The sequence below is a fragment of the Crocodylus porosus genome, unplaced genomic scaffold (genome assembly GCF_001723895.1).
Source record: "Crocodylus porosus isolate Cpor-Errol unplaced genomic scaffold, CroPor_comp1, whole genome shotgun sequence".
Lineage (NCBI taxonomy): Eukaryota > Metazoa > Chordata > Crocodylia > Crocodylidae > Crocodylus > Crocodylus porosus.
The window spans coordinates 55,188,732-55,206,919 of NW_017728947.1; the positions used below are offsets into that span (position 1 = coordinate 55,188,732).

Consider the following 18,188-nt stretch of genomic DNA (forward strand, 5'->3'; position numbering starts at 1 on the left):
CAGGGATATCCAAGGTCTCCAACACCACTATGTTTTAAACTCTATGAAGTAATGGACCAATTCATCCTGGTCAGATTCTGTTGTTCTGTTAGGTCATTCATAATAGGAACCTGTTGAAAAGGACACGAACAGACTTACATCCCGTTACCAGGGATTCCATAGGGAAATCTGCCTACCTTGTGACCCTTTACTGCTTTAAAGCACTGCTTTTGGCCAAGTTCTCTTCACTGCCTATGTCCTTTCTAAAAGTCTGTGTTCCTTTTATCCTTACTCAGATACTGGGAAGGGGACCCAAAAGCCACTCTAAACCTCAGGCATCCAGCTAAAACTCCTAGAAGTGCTTTCTATGATGGACTTACACATGTCTTTCTTCACATGCAACAGAAAGTGCCTTGTGATGTAGAGACCAGGTTATGATCTGAAACAGTGTCCTAGAGCTGGATTCTGAAAGTTACAGATTCAGTTCCATAACATGGAATTTCTTGTGTAAACTTAGGCATGTCATCAAGCATCCCTGTTCCTATGTATAAGATAGAGGTATTTCTTTTATTTCACTCTCTGCTTATCTCCAAGTTGTAGATACATAACAATCAATTCCTTGGCACTACAAAAAAAAAACAGGAAGCAGGAATGGCAGGCAGTAACACTCACAGATTCATAATTTGGTTAACTAGGACTCATTTGAGGGGCAGTGTCCCAAAAGCTAGTGGATGCTACTCAGGGAAACTCTGGAAGGAGACATATGCAGGAGTGACAGGGAAACAGTCCCATAGTAACCTGGGATCCCCCCAGGCCAGAGCCTCCATCTTAGTCTGGGAGATGACAAGTTCAGCCAGAACCATGAGGAAGTTCCTGAGGATGTGGCGAAGAAACCACCAGGATACTAGGCTGATGGCCCATAGGTCTGGCCCAGCATAGCACTTATGCATGGAGAATTGGGGAAGAGGTGAGGGGATAGCAAGGACAGCGTTATTACTGTATATGTTCTGTGGTGATGGACATGATGCAAGAATCTGAAGAGTACAGTGGAACCTAAATTTAAAAATACATTCTCTGTTAATACCTCTCAGATTCTTGAATCAAAAAGGATTTTGCACATCCATTAGCCTCCTATCATAAAGAATAGTTTTGTGCAAAATAGTGCCAGAAGAAAATTTTAATTGGAGATGGTACAAGAACAGACTTGAGCAACAGATGTATTCTGATTTTCCTCTAAGCATACATCTCTTCTTGCTACAGATGCTCCATACAAATAGAGAAAAGGGCAGGATACATAAAACTTAAGAACAATTCAAGGATGTGCAATCCTTTTTGACAGTTTCCCTAACCTTAATTTGTCAGATGTGAAACTACTGGAGAAGTTCACTCTTTCATGGAATTAACATAAATTTGGTTCTGGAGTAAGGGACAGCAGAAAGACATAGATCTTAGACAAATAACCCTTTAAGTGGCTCCTCACCCTCCAAGTGGCTTAGGCAATTATATCACTAAAAAGCCACTCCACTTGATTTTTTTGTGCTGCGCAAAGGAGCAGCCCAGAAATCAGAAATGCCCTACTCTTCCCCAGAACAGCTACTCTTTTTAATAGGTATTTTACAATATTGATATTTTGGGTCATTAAGTTGATATAGGCAAATCATAAGATCCAGGAAAATACACAGGTTCCAGGTACCTCATATCAAGGGATAAACATAATCAACCTTATTAAACCAACAAACCAAGTTTATTTATAGAAGTCTGTACATTTGTAATGAACTATGCTAGGACACAAGTGAAACAAAGAAAACAAATCAATCCCTCCCTAATGGTGGGAGGTGTAGTCACTCACCTTTACATGCACTTAAAAAGTAAAAAGAAAGATTCTTACACAATTCGTTCTCTGTAACTACTCAAAACGAGTACTCCCTCTTGATGCATTTTTCTCAAAAGTGGTTTGAATATAATGATTCCTTGGCTATCGACTTAGTTAGAAACAATATTTCAGCAGAAGTTCTAGTAACTCTCGGAGGAACTGCAATTAGTAGTTGATGACTGTGATGATTAGGTCATAACCACTTCACAATTCTGCACATTAAACTCATGCGCAATCCTCTTCAATGTAATAAAAACTCTACTAAGGAAGGATAAGGAAATGGAGCAAACCATTTAAAGCATCAAAGGGTCTCATGAACATTTTGATTATAAAGAGTATTTCTTTGTTTGTAACTCAGCCATAAAAATTTGCTCTACAATAAAACAACATAAGTGCAATCATCATAAATGGAGTTTTTTTTAATGATTAAGTTTACTAGAGTGGTCACTTGTTGTGCCTCAGTTCTGGGTAATGTTTGTGGGCAATTCACATTTTGCAATGCATGATTTTATAAGTTATTTCTGGTAAGTGTCAGAAGGGCTGATATTTGGAAATTGGCTACTGAAAATGATGTTTGAGGGCTTTGTTACACAACTGTAACACTATTGAAGCTGCTGCAAAGCCAAAACAAAAAAAATTGGCATATCTACATAGCGGATACTGAGGTTTACTATGAAGTCAAATGGCAGATTCCATAAATCCACTTTCTTAAAAGAAAAAAAAATTGAAAGTACATATGGAAGTGAGAGCCTACAGCTCCAGAGAAGCTGTTACTGATGGGCAAGTAAACAAATCTAGGATTGCAGATTTACTGAATAGTCTACACAAGAGTTCCAGCACTATGGACTATCTAGTAAATAAGCCCATTTGTTTACACAGTAGACAAGAACTACTCATCTACTAAAAAGGCTAATTTTGTACACACAGTTCATTGCGTCAGATTTCACACAGTCACATTTCTTTAAAACTATCATTAAAAAAAAAATAACAAAAAGGAAATTAAATATATGTACTAGATTAAAATTTCATTAAAGGATCCAGCAAGTCAGAGTCAGACGCAGTTTAAAAATAACCACAGTGTGTGGCTTTTTGGGAAATACTAATGCTATGGCATTCCAAGAATGTCGGGTTCTTCTCACCTTCAGACCCTGTACAAGAGAACACCACTTCTTCTTTCAGTATCACCTTGAATAGAAATTACAAATTTGCATGCTTATCTGAATAGGAACCTTTGAATTGTTAGACAGCTAATGTCGTTTTATTTCCTTAATTTAGCTCTTTGTTCCATAGATTCAGCTGACGTTTGTTTTGAAAAGCTCTTCGTGAAATGCCACTTATTTACACTTTGATTTTTTTTACACCTGAGAGATTATCAAGCTGTCATCTTGTTTCTGGGCAAGCATTTCATAAAGCCATACAATCATTGTGCTAGTGTTTTACTGCACGTTTACCAACTTTATATATATAAAATGTGCATCAGCAACTGCCCTCATTTTCAGTTAGATTTCTACTGTGCTCTTCCCCTTTCCCTTAACGCAAACTAATTTTTTTAATCCAAGTTTAAAATGATTGAAAGAAAAAAGGGCGGGGGGGGAATAAAAAAGCCTCCCCCCCACCCCATCTCCCTCCCCCCAATAAAAAAAATAACCCAGAAACCACACAAATGAGTTGAAGCCTGGTGAAGAGGAATTTGACATGATAAACATAGATTGAAGGATTTCTTAGATTTGTAGAAGAAATTAAAGCCCATTCCGTGAGTGTCCAGGGGCATCCCAAAGGGAGCTACTCCGCTCAGCTGTGGCAAAAGACCAGAGGTACTACAGATAGATTGTGCACTTGTCTCATCAGGTAAGTAAGAGTAAAAAGAGGAGTATGTGCAAGGTTAAACAGCTATACCACCCAGGCCATTTTAGTAAGAATCACATTTAATGAGTTTCTTTCTTGCAATTTTAGATGCTCAAGTACAGCTGGTAGAAATTCAAAACAGCCGTAAAGAACCGTGACAGACAGATACAAATAGTACTGCAGCTTAAAAATGATAAAAAACACCTGAAAAAAAGTCACATAACCCTCCCAAAAAAATTTACACTTTGAACCTAAGCCAGTTTTTTGGAGATTCCCTTCTCCAGAGCTAGGAGCAAGGAGGAAGAAGAGGAGGAAGAAAGTGCAGATGACCTTTCCATCCACAAAGGTCTTGTGCTGATGTTTATTCACCATGTCTGTGGTGGTATGCAAGGGGAGATCACCAAATGCTGATGCTGCAACCACCAAAGAGATTCCTACGGAAATCCAGACTTCAGGCTAATACTGAACACTGAGTGGACCAACGAGATGCATCAACAAAATTAAAACAAAAATAACAAAAAAAAAAACCTCAAAAAAAGAAAAAACCTAAAAAGTGGGAGAACCCCAAATAGCACAGATCCACATTTGTGAGGGGATAGGAGGAAAGGGCAAGAAGGGAGGTCTATACAGTAAATAGTCAAATGATTTATGTTACAAATGACTGGCAGTTTTAAAGAGTCTCTTCCCAGCTCCATTGCTGCTCCAACCCAGAAGAGGAAACTGAAAAGGGAGGAAGAAAAAAGGTAGGACATCATCATGGAGCATGCAGGATCAGAAGCAGCGGAGTGGGTAAGCTCAAATAAGCCCCCGCCTTTTTTTGTAGTCCTCCAGGTTCAGTGATCGCCGAGGGGCACCATCTTTTGCTGGTGGAGCCTTAGAAGTGATGGCCAGTGTCTTAGACTCTGTAGGAGGATAAGAGAAAAGTGAATGGTTTTTTGGATGGCAATAACTAGCTACAGAGAGGAAAAAACTGCAAGCCCTACCTGCCACAAACTAAAAATAAACTTCTCTGTGATAACTTCACCTTGGAATCTATGTCTCAGCTTCTGTGCAAAACAATGCAGCATTTGCCATTTATTATGGGCAATGTTCACAGGTCTTTCAAGATAGGTATGTACAATTTTGTCTTTACACCTCTTAAACCTACTCATTGCTAAGTCTTCCATTTACAAAAGAAATTACTCTGTACAAAGCCTGTGCAACAGCCACATGAATATTAATTTCAGGTATTATTCAGGGACATTTCTCAAAGACAACTGTCACATGAATATATGGCAAGCACACAGGACAGATCTTACAAGGGGATGAACTAGTCTAGTTTTCTACGCATCTCTACTCCAGGGATAACATGAACTAGACAGGGTATTATTTCTTGCCATCTAAAACAAGGATGCTGAAAATGCTGCCCCAAAACCTTTACCTACTCTGAGCAAATCTAGCCATATTTCAAATCTATGCACCGACTCTCTACTCGCACAACATTTAAACATCTTGTCTTGCCTTTCAGGCTCCTACATACCTAGCCTTGGCTTGCCTCTGGCTCTTATCTTTAGGTTTCCTCTTTCACCCATTATTTTCACTAACCTTTTTGCATATGTCCTACTTTTCCCCTTCTGACTTCTTCTACACTGTCCCTATGCCTGGAATCCCCCTTTTACACCAGATCTAGTCTCCCAGAACTTTATTGTTTTCTCCATTTTCCTCCTGAAGTCATTTCTTAGGAATGTAGTAAGTGTTGTACTGGATCAGGCAAACAGTAATCATTCAAAAGACCCATTTAGCTCTAGTCCTCCTTCCAATGGTGATGCAAAACTATCCTCACTAGTGGATCACACTGTTACATTACATTCCAAAACAGTTCAGCACTGGCACTTGAACATAAAAAAAGGATGGGAAAGACTGAAAATTAAATTGCTGGCAGACTAGTTCAATTAAAATCTTATCCTCTTACCTGTTAGACTAATGCCCTGTTGAACCTAAAGTCTACTTCATGATGCATATTACTAGTAAAGGCACAAATATATCTCTACAAGACGGCATCTTCTCTACATGAGTATAGCACAAAGCATTTGAATTGTGCTCCCATGTCTGCTTCTGAACCAGGCAGCAGCAATTCCCAACTAGATGCGTAATCCCAATTCATGCATTTCTCAGGGAAGGAAGGAGAGGGGAAGGGAAGGAAGGATACTCTTCCCCATATAATAAAAACCTACCTGAACTGGGAACCTGGAGATCAATTTTCACATCAAAGTCATGCACTTTGAACAGATCCTCTGAGAGATCACTGGCTGATTTAGAGTTCATGTCTTTGTCCTTTCCCTGACCCTGAAATGTAAACAGATTAATAACTAGCCCAAAGCAGAGAAGGCAGTCCGAGTCTCAAAGGAAATAACGATTGCTAATTTCAGGTAGGCTTCGCTCTACTCCCATGACTGACGGCTTCCATTCCCCAAGAAAGGTCAAGTTCTTCTCCTTTAGTAGTAGTCCTCAACAGGACAAACATTTCTAGAAGTAAAGTAGGACTATACATATGTATGTACATGCATACACACACATGCACACAAAATTACATGATTCTCAGTGAGGAGAGACAAGGCAGAGGTGAAAAAAAAGTTAGACTAGCAGAAAGGGATACTTGCCTTGCTTATGTCCTTTGGAGCATCCGGTAATACACCAGATCCATATTTTGCATTTAGTCGGGCAAGGATGGCAGCTTGGACAGCAGGATCCCTGGACTGTGAGCAAGAAAAGAAAGTGAGATGCTGCATTTCCATACAAGACCTGCCCTTGAACCTTACCATCCAAAGTGCTTAGATTCATGAGGGGTTTAGAGATCAGCCACCTCGCTTTCCATATATATTACAAATGATTAAGTTTCATAAAGTTGCCTCCTGAACTGGGCCTAACAACTCAGGCTCTGCTAAGTCTCATAGAAAGGTATCCAGTTTTGTTTTACAAATCAAGAGATGGAAATCAAAGCCTGTCACCTAGTAATTTGTTCCAATGGCTGAATCATTTTCATCAGTTAAAAAACAGTTTAAATTTGAATTTGCTTGGCTTCCGCTTCCAGCCACTAATTCTGACTATGCTATTTTCTGCTAGATTAAACAGTTCTTCAGTATGTTTCTCTCTGGCAAGGTATTTTTATTCAGCATCCATTTCCTCACCTGGGCCTCTCTTTCATAAAGAGCTTACCTTGTTCTTCAAATGCAAAACATTTTTTTCATCCCTTCTATTATTTGTGGCTCTTTTCTGCACCTTCTCCAATTTGCCAACATACTTTTTAAAAGACATTGACCTAGCACTGTACACAGTATTCAAGGACTGGGTTTACCAATACTGTATACAAAGGTTTAAAAACCGATAAACCCTTATTCCTAACCTTACCACTTCTTCCTCAACCCCTATTCCTAACCATATTCTTCCTTGAATGACATTAGCCCTTTTTGCCAAAGCACTGCAGTGGAAATTCATGCTGAGTTGCCCACAAACAATGGATCCTCTTCAGCTTCACTCCTTCCAAAGACAGAGTCCTTGGGATGCATTAGGAAACACACAGTCCACTAACCATATTTAGGTTTAAAACTTATGGTGTTCCATAACAGAACTTACAACTAAAACAGCTAGTCTTCCTGAAGTCAAGTAATTTGCTAATTAATTTCAAAGAACCATCTCTCCTCATACAAATATACACACACACACACGCAGATCACTAATCTTCTTGGCAAGATCTAATCAATAATGAACTATACCACTTCTTCCTTCTGTTCAGTTACAATAGATCTTAACAGAGGCCTTATATACTCAGGCCAAGAACGACCTGATCTATTATTATAGTACCTGGACAACTCTGCTCCCAGTATGCTTTCATGGCTATGCCATTAAGAAAAGGATAAAAAACACTGACTGTGCACTAGCCCATATTTCCCTCCAGCTGCCCTGGACTGACCTCAAGGTTATACTCACATTCGAGACTATCGTAGGTTTGCACTGTCGCCTAGTAAAGGGGTCCATTTGCTGGTTTTTCATACTGTGACTTTCGGCCTATAGAAGAAACAAATATAGGTGTTATAGAGTTAGCTCCCACATCCCTTACACACAATTTAGCCATAACACAACATCAAGGTGAGAAGATGGCATTAGAGACCATGAAAGTCTTGCACTCAAGACTGTCAGTCTTGTATCCAATGAAATACAGTATGAATAGAACATTTACATTCCACTCAAGGAATATGAGGCTTAAGTGAGCATTAAAATGATTAACTTCCCTTGCATAATGAACACACAAAGAACACATTTCCTTATTATTTTATCCTTTCGTGTCTGTTCTCTGGCTCCTGTCCTAGGCCACACAAATAATAAATTATGCCAGTATTACCAACTCCAGAGAAACCTACTGGGCATAGAGCTGATCAGTGGATGGTTAAATGCCTTCTTTAAAGTGATACCACTTTTCTATGCTTTGTTTTCTAAACAGACAAAGGAATAAATTAAACAAATGGAAAAAAGTCTCCTCATGTAATTAACATCCCTCCCCATTCCCCCAAAGTACTGTTTCAGCATTATTTACCACAAGAGCCTTCTCGGACTCCACAATGTTCCACTCCCTATTCCTCTGGTTGATGTAACTAAAAGAAAGATTTGGGGGGGAAAAAAAGCCCAAGTATAGTAACACAGTTATTTAACAGTAAAAAAATCCAAGAAAACCATAAATAGCATTTTCTCAGCATCAGTGTGATAGTTTGCTCTAATCAGCACTAGCTTTTGGCAGACACTCCTTTACTTAAGATGCTTTGAAAAATGTGTCCATGTCTGACAAGTGGAAACTGCAAATAGCATATATGACCAAGCAGAGAGAAATGGCAAGGACGTGGGTTGTACACGTAGCAACCCAGGTATATGTGGTTTGATCAAAAAGTTCTAAGACTTGATGTTCGGGGTATTGTTCATTAGGAATTTGTACCAAGTGGTCAAACAATCGATCGGGCCTTTTATAAAGAGGTTTTGATTCGCTTGAGGGATAAAGTTAGAAGAAACTGCCGTGAGCCATGTGAAAATGGTTGATGGTTTCTGCACCATGACAACACTCCTTCACACACTGCTGTCTCCACTCAAGAATTTTTGGCTGAAACAAACAAAAAAAAAAACACACAAAAACAAAACAAAAATATTCCTGTGATACCACAACCTCTGTATTCACCTGACCTTACCCCATGTGATTTTTTTCTGTTCCCAAAAATGAAAATGAAGCTGAAAGGACCGAGATTTGATAACATTCCAACCATCCATAAGAATGTAAAAGCGGAACTCAAAAAACTCAGTTGAAGACTTCCAGCATTGCTCCCAAAAATGGCAGGAACATTGGGAAAAGTGCATATCATCTGGGGGAGATTACTTTGAAGGGGATAGCTCATAAAAATGTTATTTGTACACTATTCTCTAAAATAAAGGCTAAGTCTTAGAACTTTTTGATCACCCCTCATATATACAAGAAGGAAGGATCAGAACTTGCAAGTCACCTGAGGAAGGGTACTATAGCTGAAAGCCTGTTTAAATCTAAAATCTCAAACATGTCACTGGTTAACCTTCAAAAACGATGATTATATCAAAAGATATCACACTCAAAACTCTTGCTTCCAAGTCACTAAGAATGATTGCATTGTTTCCCCCTTCTGCTGCTTTTCTATTAAGACAATTTCCTTTCTGAAATGACATATATGGACCCACCTGATTGCAGAAATGTTTTTTGTTCGCTGGCGGTCCAGGGCTTCTGCTCTCTCTTCTAGTTCGTTAAGCTGATCTTGAATCTGTTTTGCCTTATCTTGGTCCCCCAAGTCCTCAGCCATGGCCTTCAACCAGACAGCAATTTGTTACACAATTTACCCGCATCAAGCTTGTCACAGAAATTATAGATAAGCCTTTAAGTCATCTAGCCAGTTCTACCATATTTACTCAAATCCAAGATGAGGTCCGATCCCCACAATGAACATGGGGAGAAAAAGGCCTCATCTTAGATTTGAATATCAGCCCAGGGCAGGTGGCAGCTCTGGCTTCGATCCTGGGCTTGGGGCCAAAGCTGATGCTGAGCCACTGCCTGTCCAGGCTGGGGTAGCTTATGTGGTAAAGGAGTGGGCTTGCAGCAACAGGAGCATGGGAGAAACCCACAATGGCATGTGGGGATGTGTATAAAATTATAACACAATTTATTAATTTTACATGTACATCTTAAATTCAGAGTCATCTTGGATTCAGGTAAATACAGTACTTCAAGTGCATACACTTTTACTGCTAAGGACAGGACAAAAAGGAGCTCATTTTTCATTAGTCCAGAAGAGACATCTACAACTCTGATTAAAACTCATTCTTGCCAGTAGTACAGGAAAAGGACTGAAAACTACTGCAGTTCTGAACATCAACTCAAAGGATTGAGTTTAAATCCATCTGTTGCATGCAACTAACCTATTCTGCCACCTCATGGCCACACACAGCAATGACATCCTTTCAGAAAGAGGAAAAAAAAACCCAAGAGCTTGCTGGATGTCCTTTGTGCACAACTGAGTTTTATTAAAATAGGCAAACCAATACAATTTTGCACATCCTGGGACTGGCTTGAACAAAGTAAATAGGCCTGAACTCCTCACATTTAAGTGTTTGAGACAAACTTAGTGAGAAAACTAAGCAGGTGTTTCCATAGCATAGAAAGCTTAGCACTTTTTTTAAATCTCCAAAATAAAAAGACCCATCGAAACAGCCAATACATTCCTAAGCCTTCTATATTCAACAGAAATCTGAACAGGAGGCCACAAAGGGAGGGGGAGAAGCATGATCATGTCACTAGTTTAGAAGAGAGGAGATGCCCACTGCCTCTTCACAAGATGGAATACTAACTCATGGTTTTCAAAACAGCACACAACAGCAATAAAGAAGAAAAAGTGAGCTTCTACAGCCAAACTGTAAGCTCCTCACCCAGAGGACAAGGAAAGGGATAGCTAGGACAGTTGCTGACCACCATCTCTGTGGCACAGATTAGTGTCCCATTAGAGATTCGAACTGGGCTCTAGCTCATCACAACCATCCAAACTAACCTTGATTTTTCAAGTCACAGACTTTTACCTTAAAGGTTACAAGTACAGCAGACCCCCAATTTATGCAAGTATTGAATTCCAGAGGAAATTTCATCTAAGTCGAATTTGTGTAAATCAGGACAACTTTCCCCATAGGAAATAATAGAATAGTGAGGTGTTGTGTACCCCAGACATACTGCAGTCATAGCTTTTTTCCCCCCTTTTCTTGGCAGAATTGCCTTTAGGAGCATCTAGCATGTTGCCTATGCATCTTGAGATGCCACTACCACAATGACAGCACAGATCCGCTCGATTCCGCCTGCAAGTCTCGCGCGCATTTGCGTACATACGCGGGTCTCGCGCGCATTTGTGTACATATGCGAGTCTCGCGCATCTCATGGGGCATTTTCCAGTCCAGACCCTAATGAAAAAAATCGCGTAAAACGAGAGAGACACACACAAGTCAGAATGGCGTAAATTGGGACTCTACTGTATCACCATATCCTTCTCACCTTCTCCTTTAGTAGTTGAGTTTTCTTCATGGCATAGTTGGGAGGGGCTTTTCGGAACCTCTCTTTCTCTTTCACAATCTACAAAACACGAAGAGCAAAAAGCAAAGTAGTGGAAGTTATAACAAAGTTTATTTTATAGCACCTAGACACTACAGACAAGAGGCCGTAAGTTTCAAACAGAGGATATTTACTGCCCACAGACTTTGTATTTCAGTGCTCTTGCCTTCATTCATTACTGTACCAGACAACAAGCTTTTACTCCACATATGATCTATACATTATTAAATAAGATTTGGTGTCATTAGTCAAGATAATAAGAGCTGAAACACTGGCAGACAACTTGCGTGACTATTTACGCAAGTAACTATTTAGGGGATGGGTATTAGAGTTCTGTGCTCAGAACAGAAATGAAATTAAGGCACTTATGCCAGGCTAAGCCACAGTACAAGTTATAAGCAGGATTCAGAGGATTAAATAAGGCAAAAAGAGTGCATTGAACAGCAGATCCAGTTAAGACTCCTGCACTATTCTTTCCACCTTGACCATTCCACTTAACTTTGTCGTCTTGTATCATTTCCTCCCTCTCCAAGTAAAGATTCAGAATCATTTTAGTTTGGAAGCACTAGATCTTTGCTGTAGGCAGATTATTCTCCCTTTGACCAACCACCTCAGCCTCCCTTTAGAAAAGTGTTTCTCAGCCTCAGTAGAATTAAGGCACCCCTCAAAGTATCAGTTTTTAGCTTTCACTCATTTTTTGATTATGGGAAAGTAATAGAGCAATTCTTCTGTAGTAACTCAGAAAGAACACAACAGGTTGTGGTATGTTTTAGAAAATATGAATCCCTATTTGAAATCTCTGGGCTTATCTTGCAAATCACATGTAGGTGTTTGCGCACACAACACAGCAAATACTGAGTGGCACTTCACTGCAGTTATAAATCTCACAGCACCCCAGGGTGCTGCAGTACCGTGAATGAGAATCTTTGCTCCAGGACAGCCCATTTAAAAGGCCCCCAAACTAAAAGCCTAGTCAGTTTACGTACCTCTTCAATGTCCTGATCATTAAATTTGTAGTTGAGAGCTTCCTTAATGGACACCTCCTTCTTGTTGATCTCATCTAGCGTGGGCAGCTGCATCCCAGCAGAGAACATCTAAATACAGAGAGGGTGAGGATCATTTTCCACTCAGAACATTCTTGACAGAGTTATTAGGAACAGAATCAACCTGGTCAAACTTACCGCTTCCTTCCATTTCATGAACTCACTTTCAGTAAATTCCTGATTTGAGACAAATTCTAGACGAAATACACGCTGGTCATTGCCATGTCTGCAAAAAGGAAGAAGAGGAACAATATATACCCAGGTGCCAACCAACACTGTGCTGAGGCCATCTACTGAATGGAGGCCAATAATTTGGGTCCACAAATTATTGTTGTCAGTTGAATGACTTCAGGGTATTCATCTCCATTCCCAAATTCCCACATATAAACTGTGGCAAAGCAGTTCTCTTCAGATCTACATTATTATTTGGCAGGCACGTTTTAGGTCTGTGAAGTTTTTGACAATCACCTCATTTATATAAGCACAAGCTTCATCTCCTCCAAACAGCTTTAAAGCTCTTTAAAAGCACAATCCACTAATACAAAAGACTCTCCTGCATTCTTAGGTTTGAAAAGTGCCATGTGTTAAGACTGAATTATACTGTCCTAAATGATAAGTACAAGAGCTAGCCTGGTTCTAATTTCTGAATCAGAAGTCATATCACCAGCTGGCCAGCACCTAGAATGCCCCAGGTTCCCCAAGTATTCTGTTCTGTTGAGCATCTTACATAGCAATCCAAGTGCCAGACAATCTTTACAGCATATTTAAATCATGAGGCAAATCACAATTTAAATCAGCGGTCAGGAAGCCTTGATTTAATCATCATTTGAAATGAACAGAGGATAGCATTTGTAGAACTTCTTGAAACTTTGCACTTTTAGAGAGAGGTAAGGGCTTGACTCTGTGTACATGAACTTGCAGAGACACAAGAGGGCTGATGGTTAGGCAATTAGGTCTATTATCTCATCTCCATATACTGGTGTTAACAAGGATGTTATCTCTGGAGACACAAATCGACAGTTTGAGAACTGAAACTAAGCATTACAGAGATCTGAGCACTGAGTCCCATTGGGTAGAGTGGTTTTTTTTAATCTTTACAAATCTATAGAGGAGCCTCTGAGAACCCCATAAGATCCGGCCCCTAATATAGTCTATGGCCTGTTTTGACTCATTTATAAAAAAATCTTTTCGAAAAACATTACCTGAATATATTGTCTCAAATAGTATATAAATTAGAAATTATAATCCCTGTTTCATGATGATCTCTTTGAGCTTTAACATATCTTAAATTAAAAACTATCTTTATATAGTATTTTTCCCCCAAAAAGGCATCTGAACAAAAAAAATCAAATATACAAATTAAATAAAAAAATCTGATTCAAATTAATTAAAAAAAAACAAAAAAACCAATTTTAAAAAAATAGTTGATTTCTATCTACCCTGCAGAAAGCTCTCTCCACAGGCTTGGTGGCCAAGCTTTTTACTGTCATTACAGGTGTGAATGCATATTTTTTTTTAGAAGGTGAATTACTGAAAACCTGAACCAATAGCCACTCTGCAAATAGTGGGAGAATCAGATCAATGTCTGGTCTTGTTTTCCCACTTCAGAATGTTGTGCAATTTCATACAACCACCACACCATCAAACTGCCATAAAATCTTTACATGGGGGACATAAGTGCTTGACAGGGAGACCTGATGTGGCCTCTGTCCACCTATCACTTGCTGTTCATGCAGTGCTACGTAATATTTTGTATGATGCTTTTGCCAAAAGGAAGATACTTTTTCCCACTGCCACATTTGGTGGTGGTGGAGAGGAAAGGAATACAGGTCACCACAGCAGAAATACATACATTTGCTCTGGTGATTCCCAATTGAATTTTCAGAGATCAAAGATGCATGAGGGAGGAGCCCTCACCACAAGCTGCATGCCATCACCTTATTATTAAAGGGGAAGAATGTACTAACAATTATGGTGTGATAACAGAACCACTCTGCATTTTGGTTCCCAGCCTATATCACACAAGAAATATTTACATGCCATAAGATGACAAATACATCACCCAATATCAAAACTATTCCGACATCTTACCGTAACTGCAATCCCTTGTTTGTTCGGGTGCCTCCAAGCTGGTAAACCTTTGCAGTTTCTACAACACCAGTTATTTCAGCGACCTGCACAATTGGAGAAAGATGTGCAAGAGAGAAGACCTTGAGCATTAACTTCATATAATTTTTTGGCCACACAGCACGTGCTTTACATCTTTCCCACTTGAGGCCAAGGTTATTCCAATTATTGTTCCGACTAAATGTCACAGACCAATTCAATGTTAACCTATATAGAAAGTTTATTCCTGTTCCGAGGTAATGGAATTGTTGTTTCCTATAAGTTCATGTTCATTCTTTTACTTCAAGCAACTCATTCCTGAAAAGACCTACTTGGAAAATTGTACTATCTCCAAAATATGCATGTACTTTTTACATTTCAATTTTGCTCCCATTATTAGGTGTAGCCTCCTTAAATTTTCTAATATATTTTCAATTAGCCATGCTGGTTGCAATTAAAGTAGCTTGTAGAGGGAGATAAAAACAACTCAGTGTTGCACATCATATTAAACTCAACCACTCTAACACACCTGGGTTTTGACTGGAGCTTTAGAGAATGCTCTTCTATTCCATCATACAGTCACTGTAGCAAACAAGCAGTGGAATGGCAATTTATTCTCCACAGGTGTTCTGGACATCGTACACAAGAGAACAAAGATCTAAATCATCTCAATCTTCGCCGAGTACAGAAAACTAGAATTTGATGGCACTGCCTGGTGTTCCTTAGGGCTGTGCGACACTTCAGTAGCCAATTCAATTTGGAAGAGATCTGGCCCAATTTGGGGACCAAATCTCCTAATCCAAATCAAATTGGGAGACCAAATAAAAGCTCCAAATCCATTCAGATGCTTCTAATCGATTTGGGAAAGCTTCAGAAAAAGATTCAGCTGATTCGGAGATTCGGCCATTGATTAAACAGCCAGCTGGTAAGTCTGTTGGGGTTGGGGGAGGGATTGGGGCTGGGACAAGCTGTCCAGCTGGGGGGGGAGAACAGGTGCAGGCACACCAGGGCTGGGAGTGGGGGCTCTGTCCTGCCGCTGCTTGCTCAGCCAGGAGGGGGTGGAGGGGAATGCAGGCACAGTGAAGGCAAGGCTGATGTGGGTGCAGCAGTGGAGGGAGAGGGAGCTATGCCGCAGAGCCCCCCTACCGAATCAAATGACTGTCCTTCAGCCAAATCCAAATTGAATACTTCCCTAGTTGCACAGGCCTGGTGTTCATCAGGGAAAGCAGTTTGTAGTAAATCCTTAAAGGCATCCACAGATTTACTATCAATTTTGGAGCAGAGAAATAAAAATCAGTGCTTCCTCAGCTACCCTTTCCTGTTTTGTTTTAGTATGGACTCAGCCACCCCTAAAATTTGACTGTTAATTAATTAGCAACCTGGTCTCAGGTTTTTGTGGCGTTTTTTTTAAATGTACCTTCTCCCTTACTCTGGCAGCCGCAAAATTCTGACCTACACTGAAAGGTTCTTTACTTAAGTGAACAAAATACATATGAGCTCCTTCGAGAGGCAAACCAAACCATAGCTGTGAATGCTAGGATCCCAGCAATAACAAATCTGTGTGTGGAGGGTGGGAGGGGAGCAGCCCAAACCCCAGAAGACAAACTCACCCGATAGACAGGTTTGCTGTTGTGGTTTCCAATGCCAATTCGCACAAAGCAGCCAGTGACTGTCTTGGCAAAGAAAGGCATATGACACCAGCGTTCCAGCTTGTGCCGGGATAACCGTACCCTATTCAGTTCTTCAGGTAAGGACACGGGCTGGGATTTTGGAGGAATCTCTTCTTTCCTGGTTTTGGAAAGGAAAAACAGGAGAAAGAAGGGAAATAAAATCATTAGCACTACACACACAAAGGGGTTTCAGCTGAGGTTAGTATTTGATTTACACCAAATAAAACATCTATAAAAGTGATGTAATTCATCTTCTTAAAAGGCTGTGGTTTATGCAGACCTAGTGTTTGTGGAAGATGCTCGCTGGAAAAACAATGGAGACCAAAGATCAGAACAGATACAAAAGGAAAGGCAGTTTCTGATGCTTCTTACCCACAGGTTATGTTCAAAGCAAGAGGACATCTTTCTCCATATTACTTTAATCCTTGGGCAAAGGTCACCAAACCACAAAAAAACAGTACTAATGACCTGGAAGGGATACAAACCAATGATCTAGGATTCTTATCCTGTCATTACTAGGCTCCTAAACAAACCAATTCATGTTCAACATTTTTACAATGACAACCTGGAACTTTTCCATATTAATAGGAGTTTGGGGCAGGCAGGGAGGCATTCATTCAAGGCTGTTATTCATCTAAAAGCCTTCATATATGCCAAGAGGCAGAGTCACATATCAGACAGGTATTTTTGGTTTGTTTTTTAAGCACATTCAGGGAAGTAGCTTTTCTGTAAGCTTTTAACACTTACTCTTCCTCCTCATCAGATGAGGATGATCTGGATGAGCGATCACTTTTCTCGCTAGACTTATCATCCTCTTCTTCCTCTTCATCATCTGAGTACACTTCACTTGTTTTTAACGGCTGTTTTTTTGCAAGCAACTCGGCTACAAAAGAGGAGAACTGAACTTCAGATTTTCCTAGTTCGTTTTTCGCATAATTTTAAAAAGACAGTAACCAGAAACCACAGGCCCACAAGCCAGAAACTATATAAGGCTATAGTTGGATCAACTCTGCCATTCTGTTGATCACTGTAAGTATAAAACACTTACCTTAAAACACTGTTCCCCATTCAGTCAGAAAGACATAAAGGAGGTGACAATATACACAAGAATTGAGAGCTTATCACTGCCTTCCTAATTCTGCAAGAAAGACAGCACTCCCCAAAAAGGCTTAACACCTTGACCATTCTAGCTTCCGCCCCTATGTGGCAATTCAGACACACTCCAAGTAGGTAGGCACCAACCACTTTTCAGCAGACTATAACATGAGCTGGGATTTCAGTCTACTCCCCAGCAAATACACAGTGCTATCACAAACTAATATTCCCATCTGGTACCCTTGAAGAAACTCCCCACCCAAAAGACTAAGAAAAGTGAAAAAAGTGGAGGCTGTTTACTATGATTCGCCACACTCAGAGTTGGAACACATGCATTTCTCTTCTCCAGTCCATTAATGGGAGAGCAGCAGCAAGAGTTATATGAACATGCATTAGGTTTTTAAACAGAAATCCCAGCAACAGGTCTCCACTCACCTGTTCTGTTCTTCCTTTTCTCTCTTTCTGCTTTCAGTTCTTCCATAGCCTGAGACTTCTTGTCCAGTTTCTCATCCCGCTTTGATCGTCGCTCTTTATTGTGTGACATCACCTAAAACATGTACACAGAGAACATTTCAATCCAGCTGTAATTCACGGAAATAAGCTAAAGAAATGACTATTCACTAGAATTAGCAACCATTTATAATTTTTATTCAAATGCTTTCAATTAAAAAAAAAACAAAAACAAACTTTTTCCAAAAACAGTTCTCACTTAAAAAGAGTCAGATGGCCACTTCCACAGGGGCAAAATCATGACAGACTGACCAGACTAAGATAGTCTTACCTAGGTATAAAACCCTTCTATCACACCAGATACTAAGTGTTTTGTTTATGCCAGGGATGTCAAAGATACAGCTGACAGGCCAGATCTGGCTCATGAAGCCCTAGGATCTGGCCCACAGGTCTTGGACCAACCCAATGTGCCACATGTGGCATAGCACAAAATG

The 18,188-nt window shown here is 40.0% G+C and overlaps 1 protein-coding gene across 2 annotated transcripts in view; it reads right to left on the bottom strand.

The window, feature by feature from the left end:
• Positions 1-3,196: 3,196 nt before the first annotated feature.
• Positions 3,197-18,188, bottom strand: part of RTF1 (RTF1 homolog, Paf1/RNA polymerase II complex component) — a 44,406-nt gene continuing 29,414 nt past the window's right edge. The window contains exons 6-18 of one of the 2 annotated variants that reach the window (XM_019551201.1): positions 17,680-17,791; positions 16,897-17,032; positions 16,090-16,267; positions 14,465-14,547; positions 12,512-12,599; positions 12,317-12,424; positions 11,274-11,351; positions 9,425-9,546; positions 8,268-8,325; positions 7,664-7,741; positions 6,337-6,432; positions 5,911-6,022; positions 3,197-4,599 (exon numbers count right to left, since the gene is read on the bottom strand). In XM_019551201.1, coding sequence (XP_019406746.1) covers positions 4,493-4,599; positions 5,911-6,022; positions 6,337-6,432; positions 7,664-7,741; positions 8,268-8,325; positions 9,425-9,546; positions 11,274-11,351; positions 12,317-12,424; positions 12,512-12,599; positions 14,465-14,547; positions 16,090-16,267; positions 16,897-17,032; positions 17,680-17,791 — 1,356 coding nt within the window. In that variant the 3' untranslated portion in view covers positions 3,197-4,492. The remainder of the gene's footprint in view (positions 4,600-5,910; positions 6,023-6,336; positions 6,433-7,663; positions 7,742-8,267; positions 8,326-9,424; positions 9,547-11,273; positions 11,352-12,316; positions 12,425-12,511; positions 12,600-14,464; positions 14,548-16,089; positions 16,268-16,896; positions 17,033-17,679; positions 17,792-18,188) is intronic. The other variant, XM_019551203.1, reaches the window with a different exon arrangement.